The 13,665-nt window shown below is 41.9% G+C and overlaps 1 protein-coding gene across 3 annotated transcripts in view; it reads right to left on the bottom strand.

The window, feature by feature from the left end:
• The window catches only part of LOC115195911 (neural cell adhesion molecule 2), a 446,035-nt gene that overhangs the window by 142,097 nt on the left and 290,273 nt on the right, over nt 1–13,665 (bottom strand). For all 3 annotated transcript variants that reach the window (XM_029756255.1, XM_029756257.1, XM_029756256.1), the window contains exon 2: nt 432–506. In XM_029756255.1, coding sequence (XP_029612115.1) covers nt 432–506 — 75 coding nt within the window. The remainder of the gene's footprint in view (nt 1–431; nt 507–13,665) is intronic.

Raw genomic sequence — 13,665 nt, 5'->3', positions numbered from 1 at the left:
TCCCTCTGCTGTTAGCTCCATGTTGTGCTGTGTTGGCAGAAGAAGACAAGGACACAGCAGGGGTGAAACTGTGGACCAAAGCACTGCCAGCCCACACTGCCACCCTACAGAGCTGCAGGTACTTGGCTTGGGGCCCGTGGCACATAGACCCCCCAAACAGGGGCGGATAGGACAGGATCTGCAACAGGGTGGGATAGGCAAGGGGTTAGGTGAAGGCTGGGGGATTGGGGAGAGGGTTGATACCGTTGGTTGGGAGGGATGGTTATGTGTGGGATGGGGGGCAACCATGTCGCCCAAACAACGGTTCCATCCACCCCACCACCTCCATCCAACCCATCGCCCATCTCACCACACACTCAGGATGACATGTCCACATTTACATTTGATTTAACACACAGACAAGCATGTTCTCTTCACCATAGCCATCATACCTGTGCATTTGAAGAACTTGGACTCTCCCACACTTAGCTCCACCTTGTTCAAGGATATGGATACCTGCAGAACAGCTGTGAGGAGAGAGAGAAAGAGAAAAAAGATGAGTATATACACACAAGAAAACTCACTAAGATAACATAGGAGAATACGTTTTGTTAACATGGGAGGGTAGGGGGGTGACTGGATTTAAAAAGTTGGCGCTGTTCAACGTGACCGGTCGGGAGTAGGCTATTAAGTGACTGCGAGTGAAGAGCAAAATAATCAGAATATTGATTTATCAAGACCAGTTCCCATGTGTGTCTAAGAGCAGCGCGAAACTGTGCTGAAATAGTTGACCACATGTGGGTATGCTGTTGCTTAAAATCCTATTATAACAATTGGATGACTTTTGGTGTTCCAGTATGCAACAATATGTTGCCTTCATTAGTCTACTTTATTCTTAAAAGAACTCCAGCACAGAGAAGAGAAAGGAGCCTTAAATAATTCAACAACAAAGTCTGTTTTTAATATTGGCCATCAACCAAAAACACATAATCTACCATGGTTTTCCATTTCTAGCGAGATGATTCAAGCCATCTGTCAGGTGTGCGCGTACTGGTAGCGAAGTCAGGTGCAGGAGAGCAGAATTTACACGGCCGGATAAAAAACGTACCCGATTTAATCTGGTTATTACTACTGCCCAGAAACTAGAATGTGCATATAATTATTGGCTTTGGATAGAAAACACCCTAAAGTTTCTAAAACTGTTTGAATGGTGTCTGTGAGTATAACAGAACTCATATGGCAGGCAAAAACCTGAGAAGATTCCTTACAGGAAGTGGCCTGTCTGACAATTTCTTGGGCTTCTTCACTCTCTTTATTGAAAACTGAGGATCTCTGCTGTAACGTGACACTTCCTACGGCTCCCATAGGCTCTCAGAAGGCGGGAAAAAGCTGAAGGATGTCTTTGGAGCCCCTGGCTGAAAAACATTAGCACCTTTGGTAAGTGGTCGATCAGAGGACAATGAACCTGAGGCGCATGCACGAGGCGACCCCATGTTTTTATTTTCTCTCTCTTTGAACGTAAACAGGGTTTCCCGGTCGGAATATTTTCGCTTTTTTACGAGAAAAATGGCATAAAAATTGATTTTAAACAGCGGTTGACATGCTTCGAAGTACGGTAATGGAATATTTAGAATTTTTTTGTCATGAAACGCGTCGGGCGCGTCAACCTTCTTTACCCTTCGGATAGTGTCTTGAACGCACGAACAAAACACAGGATATTTGAACATAACTATGGATTATTTTGAACCAAACCAACATTTGTTATTGAAGTAGAAGTCCTGGGAGTGCATTCTGACGAAGAACAGCAAAGGTAATCCAATTTTTCTTATAGTAAATCTGACTTTGGTGAGGGCTAAACTTGGTGGGTGTCTAAATAGCTAGCCCTTGATGGCTGGGCTATCTACTCAGAATATTGCAAAATGTGCTTTCACCGAAAAGCTATTTTAAAATCGGACATAGCGATTGCATAAAGGAGTTCTGTATATATAATTCTTAGAATAATTGTTATGTTTTTTGTGAACGTTTATCGTGAGTAATTTAGTAAATTCACCGGAAGTTTGCGGTGGGTATGCTAGTTCTGAACGTCACATGCTAATGTAAAAAGCTGTTTTTTGATATAAATAGGAACTTCATTGAACAAAACATGCATGTATTGTACAACATAATGTCCTAGGATTGTCATCTGATGAAGATCATCAAAGGTTAGTGCTGCATTTAGCTGTGGTTTGGGTTTATGTGACATTGAAAAATGGGTCTGATTATTTCTGGCTGGGTACTCTGCTGACATAATCTAATCTGTTTTGCTTTCGTTGTAAAGCCTTTTTGAAATCGGACAGTGTGGTTAGATTAACGAGAGTGTTGTCTTTAAAATGGGGTAAAATAGTCATATGTTTGAGAAATTGAAGTAATAGCATTTCTAAGGTATTTGAATATCGCGCTACGGGATTACACTGGCTGTTGAGTAGGTGGGACGCAAGCGTCCCACTGGCCCAGAGAGGTTAAGGGAGTAGTACACAGCATTGTACCCGATCTTCAGTTTCTTGGCAATTTTTCGCATGGAATAGCCTTCATTTCTCAGAGCAATAGAATGATAGAATGAGTTTCAGAAGAAGGTTTTTTGTTTCTGGCTATTTTGAGTCTGTAATTGAACCCACTGATGCTCCAGATACTTAACTTGTCTAAAGAAGGCCAGTTTTATTGCTTCTTTAACCTCTCTGGTATCATTGGGACGCTAGTGTCCCACCTCGACAACAGCCAGTGAAATTGCAGGGCGCCAAATTCAAACAACAGAAATCCCATAATTAAAATTCCTCAAACAAGTATTATACACCATTTTAAAGATACACTTCTTGTTAATCCAATCACAGTGTCCGATTTCAAAAAGGCTTTACGGCGAAAGCACACCATGCGAGTATGTTAGGACAGCGCCTAGCCACAAGAAACCATACAGACATTTTCCAGCCAAGGAGAGGACTCACAATAGTCAGAAATAACGATTAAATGAATCACTAACCTTTGATGATCTTCATCTGTTGGCACTCCCAGGACTCCATTTTACACAATAAATGCTTGTTTTGTTCAATAAATTCCCATTTTATGTCCAAAAACCTCAGTTTAAATTGGCGCATTATGTTCAGTAATGCATTGTCTCAAATAACATCCGATGAAATTGCAGAGAGCCAAATCAAATTACAGATATACTCATCATAAACATTGATGAAAGATACAAGTCTTATACATAGGATTAAAGATAAACGTCTTGTTAATCCAGCCGCTGTGTCAGATTTCACAAAGGCTTTACGGCGAAAGCACACCATGTGATTATGTTAGGACAGCACCTAGCCACAAAACACCATACAGACATTTTCCAGCCAAGGAGAGGACTCACAAAAGTCAGAAATTGCGATTAAATTAATCACTTACCTTTGATGATCTTCATCTGGTGGCACTCCCAGGACTCCATGTTACACAATAAATGTTTGTTTTGTTCGATAATGTCCCTCTTTATGTCCAAATACTCCGTTTTGTTGGTGTGTTTAGTTCAGTAATCCAAAGGCACAAAGCGCGCTCTCAACATCCAGACAAAAAGTTAAAAAAGTACAATAAAAGTTTGTAGAAACATGTCAAACGATGTTTAAAATCAATCCTCAGGTTGGTTTTGTCATAAAGAATAAATAATATTTCAACCGGACAAAAGCTACGTCAATAGAAAAGGAGAAACAAGAAAGGCGCGCTCTCGATCATGCGCTGGACTCGTCTGGAAATTTCCACTGTCCACTCATTGAAAGTGCTGTATCTCCCTCATTTTTCATAGTAAAAGCCTGAAGCAATGCCTAAAGACTGGCCACATGTAGAAGAATCCATAGAGATTGTGAACTTGGTCCTAAGTCTTTGTATGGCGGATAGGCTTTCAATGGAAAAACAGTCTTTCAAAATAATAGTACTTCCCTGGATGGATTTTCCTCAGGTTTTCGCCTGCCATATCAGTTCTGTTATACTCACAGACATACAGAAACTTGAGAGAAACTTGAGAGTGTGTTCTATCCAGATCTACCAATTATATGCATATCCTAGCTTCTGGGCCTGAGTAGCAGGCAGTTTAATTTGGGCACGCCTTTCATCCAAAATTCCGAATGCTGCCCCCTACCCTAGTGAAGTTAATCAGAACAACAGATTTCAGCTGTGCTAACATAATTGCAAAACAGTTTTCTAATGATCAATTAGCCTTTTAAAATTAAAAACTTGGATTAGCTAACACAACATAGTTGCCAATATCAAATCAAATCAACGTTTATTTGTCAAGTGTGCCAAATACAACAGGTGTAGACCTTACTGTGAAATGCTTACTTACAGGCTCTAACCAACAATGCAAAAAAAGGTATTAGGTGAAGAATAGGTAAGTAAAGAAATAAAACAACAGTAAAAATACAGTGAAAAATAACAGTTGCAAGGCTATATACAGTAGCGAGGCTATAACAGTAGCGAGGCTACATACAGGCACCGGTTAGTCGGGCTGATTGAGGTAGTATGTACATGTAGATACGTTTGAAGTGACTATGCATATATGATAAACAGAGTAGCGTAAAAGAGGGGTTGGCGGGTGGTGGGTGGTGGGACACAATGCAGATAGCCTGGTTAGACAATGTGCGGAGGCACCGGTTGGTCGGACCAATTTAGGTAGCAGCTGCGTAAATGTCACGCCCTGACCTGAGAGAGACGGTTTATTTCTCTATTTTGTTAAGTCAGGGTGTGGGCTGGGCATTCTATGGTTTATATTTCTATATTTTGGCCAGGTATGGTTTCCAATCAGAGGCAGCTGCCTATCGTTGTCTCTGATTGAGAACCATACTTAGGTAGCCCTTTTCCCTCCTTGTGTTGTGGGGTCTTATTTTTGTATTGCTTTGTAAAGCCTGCAAGACGTGACGGTCGTTTTCCATTGTTTATTATTTTGTTTAAGTGTTCAGAGTTAAAATAAATATCAAGATGAACACATACCACGCTGCACCTTGGTCTACTCCTTTGGATGATCGTTTCAGTAAAAGAGGGGTTGGGTGGGCCTCTGTACGCCTATGTAGATATTCCATTAAATAAATCAGCTGTTTCCAGCTACAATGGTCATTTACAACATTAACAATGTCTACACTGTATTTCTGATCAATTTTATGTTATTTTAATGGACAAAAATGTGCTTTTCTTTCAAAAACAAGGACATTTCTAAGTGACCCCAAACTTTGGAACGGCAGTGTATATATATATACTGCTCAAAAAAATAAAGGGAACACTTAAACAACACATCATAGATCTGAATGAAAGAAATAATCTTATTAAATACTTTTTTCTTGACATAGTTGAATGTGCTGACAACAAAATCACACAAAAATAATCAATGGAAATCCAATTTATCAACCCATGGAGGTCTGGATTTGGAGTCACGCTCCAAATTAAAGTGGAAAACCACACTACAGGCTGATCCAACTTTGATATAATGTCCTTAAAACAAGTCAAAATGAGGCTCAGTAGTGTGTGTGGCCTCCACGTGCCTGTATGACCTCCCTACAATGCCTGGGCATGCTCCTGATGAGGTGGCGGATGGTCTCCTGAGGGATCTCCTCCCAGACCTGGACTAAAGCATCCGCCAACTCCTGGACAGTCTGTGCTGCAACGTGGCGTTGGTGGATGGAGCGAGACATGATGTCCCAGATGTGCTCAATTGGATTCAGGTCTGGGGAACGGGCGGGCCAGTCCATAGCATCAATGCCTTCCTCTTGCAGGAACTGCTGACACACTCCAGCCACATGAGGTCTAGCACTGTCTTGCATTAGGAGGAACCCAGGGCTAACCGCACCAGCATATGGTCTCACAAGGGGTCTGAGGATCTCATCTCGGTACCTAATGGCAGTCAGGCTACCTCTGGTGAGCACATGGAGGGCTGTGCGGCCCCCCAAAGAAATGCCACCCCACACCATGACTGACCCACCGCCAAACCGGTCATGCTGGAGGATGTTGCAGGCAGCAGAAAGTTCTCCACGGCAACTCCAGACTCTGTCACGTCTGTCACGTGCTCAGTGTGAACCTGCTTTCATCTGTGAAGAGCACAGGGCGACAGTGGCGAATTTGCCAATCTTGTTGTACTCTGACAAATGCCAAACGTTCTGCACGGTGTTGGGCTGTAAGCACAACCCCCACCTGTGGACGTCGGGCCCTCATACCACCCTCATGGAGTCTGTTCCTGACCGTTTGAGCAGACACATGCACATTTGTGGCCTGCTGGAGGTCATTTTGCAGGGCTCTGGCAGTGCTTCTCCTGCTCCTCCTTGCACAAAGGCGGAGGTAGCGGTCCTGCTGCTGGGTTGTTGCCCTCCTACGGCCTCCTCCACGTCTCCTGATGTACTGGCCTGTCTCCTGGTAGCGCCTCCATGCTCTGGACACTACGCTGACAGACACAGCAAACCTTCTTGCCACAGCTCGCATTGATGTGCCATCCTGGATGAGCTGCACTACCTGAGCCACTTGTGTGGGTTGTAGACTCCGTCTCATGCTACCACTAGAGTGAAAGCACCGCCAGCATTCAAAAGTGACCAAAACATCAGCCAGGAAGCATAGGAACTGAGAAGTGGTCTGTGGTCCCCACCTGCAGAACCACTCCTTTATTGGGGGTGTCTTGCTAATTGCCTATAATTTCCACCTGTTGTCTATTCCAGTTGCACAACAGCATGTGAAATGTATTGTCAATCAGTGTTGCTTCCTAAGTGGACAGTTTGATTTCACAGAAGTGTGACTGACTTGGAGTTACATTGTGTTGTTTAAGTGTTCCCTTTATTTTTTTGAGCAGTGTATATATATATAAATACAGTGAGGGAAAAAAGTATTTGATCCCCTGCTGATTTTGTACGTTTGCCCACTGACAAAGACATTATCAGTCTATAATTTTAATGGTAGGTTTATTTGAACAGTGAGAGACAGAATAATAACCAAAAAATCCAGAAAAACGCATGTCAAAAATTGATTTGCATTTTAATGAGGGAAATAAATATTTGACCCCCTCTCAATCAGAAAGATTTCTGGCTCCCAAGTGTCTTTTATACAGGTAACGAGCTGAGATTAGGAGCGCACTCTTAAAGGGAGTGCTCCTAATCTCAGCTCGTTACCTTTATAAAAGACACTTGTCCACAGAAGAAATCAATCAATCCGATTCCAAACTCTCCACCATGGCCAAGACCAAAGAGCTCTCCAAAGATGTCAGGGACAAGATTGTAGACCTACACAAGGCTGGAATGGGCTACAAGACCATCGCCAAGCAGCTTGGTGAGAAGGTGACAACAGTTGGTGCGATTATTCACAAATGGAAGAAACACAAAAGAACTGTCAATCTCCCTCGGCCTGGGGCTCCATGCAAGATCTCACCTCATGGAGTTGCAATGATCATGAGAACGGTGAGGAATCAGCCCTGAACTACACGGGAGGATCTTGTCAATGATCTCAAGGCAGCTGGGACCATAATCACCAAGAAAACAATTGGTAACACACTACGCCGTGAAGGACTGAAATCCTGCAGCGCCTGCAAGGTCCCCCTGCTCAAGAAAGCACATATACATGCCCGTCTGAAGTTTGCCAATGAACATCTGAATTATTCAGAGGACAACTGGGTGAAAGTGTTGTGTTCAGATGAGACCAAAATGGAGCTCTTTGGCATCAACTCAACTCACTGTTTTTGGAGGAGGAGGAATGCTGCCTATGACCCCAAGAAACCATCCCCACCGTCAAACATGGAGGTGGAAACATTATGCTTTGGGGGTGTTTTTCTGCTAAGGGGACATGACAACTTCACCGCATCAAAGGGACGATGGACGGGTCCATGTACCATCAAATCTTGGGTGAGAACCTCCTTCCCTCAGCCAGGGCATTGAAAATGGATCGTGGATGGGTATTCCAGCATGACAATGACCCAAAACACACAGCCAAGGCAACAAAGGAGTGGCTCAAGAAGAAGCACATTAAGGTCCTGGAGTGGCCTAGCCAGTCTCCAGACCTTAATCCCATAGAAAATCTGTGGAGGGAGTTGAAGGTTCGAGTTGCCAAACGTCAGCCTCGAAACCTTAATGACTTGGAGAAGATCTGCAAAGAGGAGTGGGACAAAATCCCTCCTGAGATGTGTGCAAACCTGGTGGCCAACTACAAGCAACGTCTGACCTCTGTGATTGCCAACAAGGGTTTTGCCACCAAGTACTAAGTCATGTTTTGCAGAGGGGTCAAATACTTATTTCCCTCATTAAAACACAAATCAATTCATAATATTGTTGACATGCGTTTTTTTGGATTTTTTTGTTGTTATTCTGTCTCTCACTGTTCAAATAAACCTACTATTAAAATTATAGGCTGATCATTTCTTTGTCAGTGGGCAAATGTACAAAATCAGCAGGGGATCAAATACTTTTTTCCCTCACTGTATATATTTATTTATTTTTTCCACAGTCATTTGTAATGGATCCATTAATATATTTAAAGTCCCTAAACTTGGCAATAGTCTATTGTGCTGCTGATAGTTGAACTAAACATCTGCATTTTGAAAGAGTATTTGTATCATTATTTTGTTAATGAAAGCATAAAGATGTAAGCATATTTGATTTTTGAGGATTAGTTTAGCCTCTTTACTAAGCAAAAGGTACATGCAATAGTGTAGCCTACACCTCACAGAAAGCTATGTGTTCCACAATAATTCACTGTTGCCTCCTTTTTCAGGTATCGTTGCTCGAGATTTCTTTGAGGAACAAATCATCAAGAGATATGCTGGACCCTATTTCAGGGAGGTGTTTCTGGGACCACATAGTTTCTTTCAAGGTAGGATTATAGCAATATTTTGTTTCGTTTAGGCCTATTTACATGTATATTTCTAGTATTGTACCTAATGTTGGCTGTTAGGCTAAATGCCTTTTTTCTTCTCCGAATGCAGACAATGACCCAAAACACACTGCCGCCCAGGTTTGCATTACAAATGAGGGCATAAACTGGGTCAAGATGCAAGCAGAGTAAGTAGACCTTTATGTAGTAAAATAAAGGTTAAATAAAAATAAATAAAAGACCTACAACACATTTAACAGCACATTGCACAACACTAGTGATACTCATGTCGCCTACGGTAGGACTATATTTTTTTAATCTCTACATGAAGGTCTCCTGATTTAAACCCGATCAAACTTGTTTGGCATCAACTGAAAACATTCATCTGTAATTATGCCAAGCCTACAAGCAAAGATGAACTGGTAAACACCATGAAGACGTTTTGGCTAGAGAAATTGACTATACAAACAATGCAACAAATGCATTGGTTATCTCTGCAAGGTTTTACCCATGGTCATGGAGATGGGGGGGGGGGGGGTGCAACTAAAATGTAGTTGAAATAATACATCTCAAATTGGTGGGATCTTCACACATATAGTAACTGGGCTATTAAATTACCATTTTGTAAATAAATCGATGTATGAAGAGTCTAATGTCTTACTAATAGCCCATCATGGAAACATTGTTTGCATGATGGGCTACACCTGCTACAGTACACTTGTGAAAAACAAGTGTTTGTAAACATGTTTTCAAAATACCTCCAGCTGTCCATCACCACTTTAAATAAAAACACAGCATCTAAAAAAAATGCACATAAAGCTTGATTACATTTTTCATCGTAACCACAATGTCACAAATAATTAAACACACACACAACATGAGCAGATTAACTTGGTCAAAACAGCCAAAGCATTTTTTGTTAGGGCAAATCTGGTATGTGAGAATATCCAATGGGCTTCTATATATTATAATGTAGGGTTAATTATTATAATAATAATAATAATAATTGTTGGATAACAGATCAGCTCTCAGAACTCATTAAGACGTGGCTTCTATATTCAATATAATAATTCATTCAGAAGGGTAAACCGATATGTTTTAGGCCTGCAGTAGGTTATAATGAACTGAAAATGGTGTGTCAATTCATAAAGCATGTGCCATGGAATCAGTACATCAAAAAACTATTTTGCAATCTGTATGTCACAGCTGCCAATTTTTTGGTCCTTAAATGAAACTGGTATATATTTTTAGTTATCACAATTTTGGTCTTTAATGCAGGGCCGACAGACAAGTTACTTACTTTTTTATTTTTCCTCTACGGGAACGGTCCCCAACCCGCGGGACGGTTGAGCTAATGTGCACTAATGTGAAAAGCATGACCTTGTAATTAAGAAAGAACATTTGCCAGGACATAGGCATGTCTTATATGGGCAGAAAGCTTAAATGATTGATAATCTAACTACACTGTCCAATTTACAGTAGCTAATACAGTGAACAAATAACATGCTATTGTTTGAGGAGAGCACAACAACTAAAAACTTTTCACACAATGTCTTTTCTGTAGGGAAGCTAATTATCCATCATTTTTGACATTCCTGGGAGTGTGTAAACTCAAATGCTTTATTACCATATCATTTTTGTATGTTCTCTATAGTTATGTACTTGCAGATATATCAATTGACCAATTCGGCACATTTTGGCAGACTTGATACCACATTTTTAACAGTAATGCAATGGCTCATTGGATGAGTCTAAAACTTTGCACGTACACTGCTAAATTGCGCCTAGACTCCTAAGTTATATAATTGCTTTCTGAAAATGCATGTTTTTTTCTTTGTATTATCTTTTACCAGATCTAATGTGTTATATTCTCCTACAATAATTTCACATTTCCACAAACTTCAAAGTGTTTCCTTTCAAATGGTATCAAGAATATGCATATCCTTGCTTCAGGTCCTGAGCTACAGGCAGTTAGATTTGGGTATGTAATGTTAGGCGAAAATGTTTAAAAAAGGGTCTGATCCTTTTAACTGAAATTGCAACCAACTTTTTTGTAATCTGAATAAAGAGAAAAGGGCCATTCTTTAAAATGTGGTGAGACATTCCAACTAATTTCTAAATAAAGCCAGTTTGTTATTTAGAATGATTTATTTCTGTTTGTAGAGGGAGAGAAAAAAAAAGCCCACCGTGTATATTTTTTTCCCAAAAATCGTCAGTCCACATGTCATGTGAAGTTCCCCCATTGTATTTACCCAGGTTCTCTCTTAACTCCAGGACCACTGACAGTTGTTGTTGATGCCTGATGCAGGACTCTAGTGCCAGAGGAGAGACTCTCAGACTGAAAACGCCTCCATTAATTGCCACAGTTTAGACTACTGATAGATCAGCTTTCTAACTCCCCCTTGTGATAGTGTGGTACAATGACAGAATACCACCATCTACCACTAACGGTCGCGGCATAAGCTTGTAACTTTTAAAGGAAGAACCACTGTACCATTGTATGAAGCTCAAATACTTCAAATTATGCATCACAAGAGGCTTACTTCAATGGCAGTCTTCAAAAGTACAAAGCAATGAGCCTTTCCCCTTTGCTCGGAGACTGCTACTACTACACAATAGGGTATCATGCGGAGGTTCACATAGGATGAAGGACTAGGTAATGAGTGGAGTTGCGACACTTCACTTTACCATATAAAAGCTTGAAATCACCCACACAATTCGAATGTAGATGTTCAGCTGCACCTCATTGCAAGTTGTACTTAAGTGCCTTCCTTGCTTGCTGCTTACCCCTTCCTGAGCCAAGTGTGCATCCCAAATAGAACCCTATTCTCTATATAGTGCACTTCTTTTGATCATAGGCATGTGAGCTGGTCCTATGGGCCCTGGTCAAAAGTAGTGCACTAAATGGAGAATAGGGTGTAATTTGGGACACATTATTAGCCAGAGAAGAATAGCGTGCATCTAGTTAGGGGCGACACCAAAGGCAGTGGAGGAGAAAGCACCTTTGATCTTCTCTCTCTCGCTCTCTCTCTCTCTCTCTCCGTCTGGCTATCCTTTGATTATCCCTTCTTTCAATCTCTCATTTTATTTCCCTACAGTTTGTGTTTATGTTCTGTAGATGCGCACACACACACACACACGTGCATGTACACACACACACACACACACACATACACACACACACACACACACACACACACACACACACACACACACACACACACACACTCTAAGAAATCTGCTGTGTCAGAGAGCTGCCTATAGATAGCAGTAGGTGGACACTACTGTAATGTCAACACCTTGCTTCATGCCTGGTAATACACATCTATATCACAAAAGTTGTGATTTATCTATACTGAACAAAACTATAAACACAACATGCAACAATTTCAAAGATTTTACTGAGTTACAGTTCATTTAAGGAAATCAGTCAATTGAAATAAATAAATTAGGCAGTAATCTATGGATTTCACATCACTGGGCAGTGGCACAGACAATCAGAATATGTTTTTCCCCTCAAAAGGGCTTCATCATAGACAGAAATACTCCTCAGCACCCCCTCCCACCCCCACTCAGACGATCCCGCAGATGAAGAAGCCGGATGTGGAGGACCTGGGCTAGAGTGGTTACACGGGGTCTGCTGTTGTGAGGCTGGTTGGACGTAATGCCAAATTCTCTAAAATGATGTTGGAGGCAGCTTATGGTAAAGAAATGAACATTAAATTCTCTGGCAACAGCTCTGGTGGACATTCCTGCAGTCAGCATGCCAATTGCACGCTCCCTCAAAACATGAGACATCTGTGGCATTGTGTTGTGTGACAGAACTGCACATTTTAAAGTGGCCAATTAAACTCTTGATATGCCACACCTGTCAGGTGGATGGATTATATTGGAAAATAAGAAATGCTCACTAATGTGGATGTAAACAAATTTGGCCACACAATTTGAGAGAAATAAGCTTTTTGTGCACAGGTAATATATTATTTCAGCTCATGAAACATGTGACCAACAATTTACATGTTGCGTTTATGTTTTTGTTCAGTCTACGGGCTCCCGAATGGCGCAGCGGTCTAAGGCACTGCATCTCAGTGCAAGAAACGTCACTTCAGTTCCTGGTTCAAATCCAGGCTGTATCACATCCGGCCGTGATTGGGAGTTCCATAGGGCGGCACACAATTGGCCCAGCGTCGTCCGGGTTTGGCCGGGGTAGGCTGTCAATGTAAATAAGAATTTGTTCTTAACTGACTTGCCTAGTTAAATAAAGGTTCAATTTAAAAATATCCTCCAACTTTCCATTCTCCCTTTTCGCACGCGCACACACAACCCCCCGGCCCCACCCCCCGCAAACACAACACACTGCCTCATACCCAGGGTAGCACTATATTACAGTTGCCAGTTCTGTCCTCTCAGCTCTGCCCCACTTCCTCCTCTTCCCTGTGACACGGAGCTCCAGCTGTGCCCGGTGCCCCTGCTCTCAGAGGTAACAAGTAGACCGTCTGCCATACCTTACAGTCGCTCCGACTGGCTGATTAACGAGCAGAGGACACACACACAGACTCTGGCTCGATGCACGCACACACACACACTCCACCCCTCCCTCCATCGCCACTGCATCATTAACTACCAGCCAATTCCTGCTTACAAGCAAAAACTCAAAACAGGAAGTACCAGTGACGCTCTTAATACGGAAGTGGTCCGATGAAGAGGATGCTAAGCTACAGGATTGTTTACCACATCAGTTACCGGCTTCATTAACCCTTTGACGCATATGAACACATATTTATGATCATTGTTGAGTGGTCCCTGCAGGGTACCATCGCATATATGTGATTGGAACAGTAGCAACAG

Source organism: Salmo trutta, chromosome 6 (assembly GCF_901001165.1).
Source record: "Salmo trutta chromosome 6, fSalTru1.1, whole genome shotgun sequence".
Lineage (NCBI taxonomy): Eukaryota > Metazoa > Chordata > Actinopteri > Salmoniformes > Salmonidae > Salmo > Salmo trutta.
Note: the sequence above shows the minus strand (reverse complement) of the source record. Positions and strands in the feature narration are given on the sequence as shown.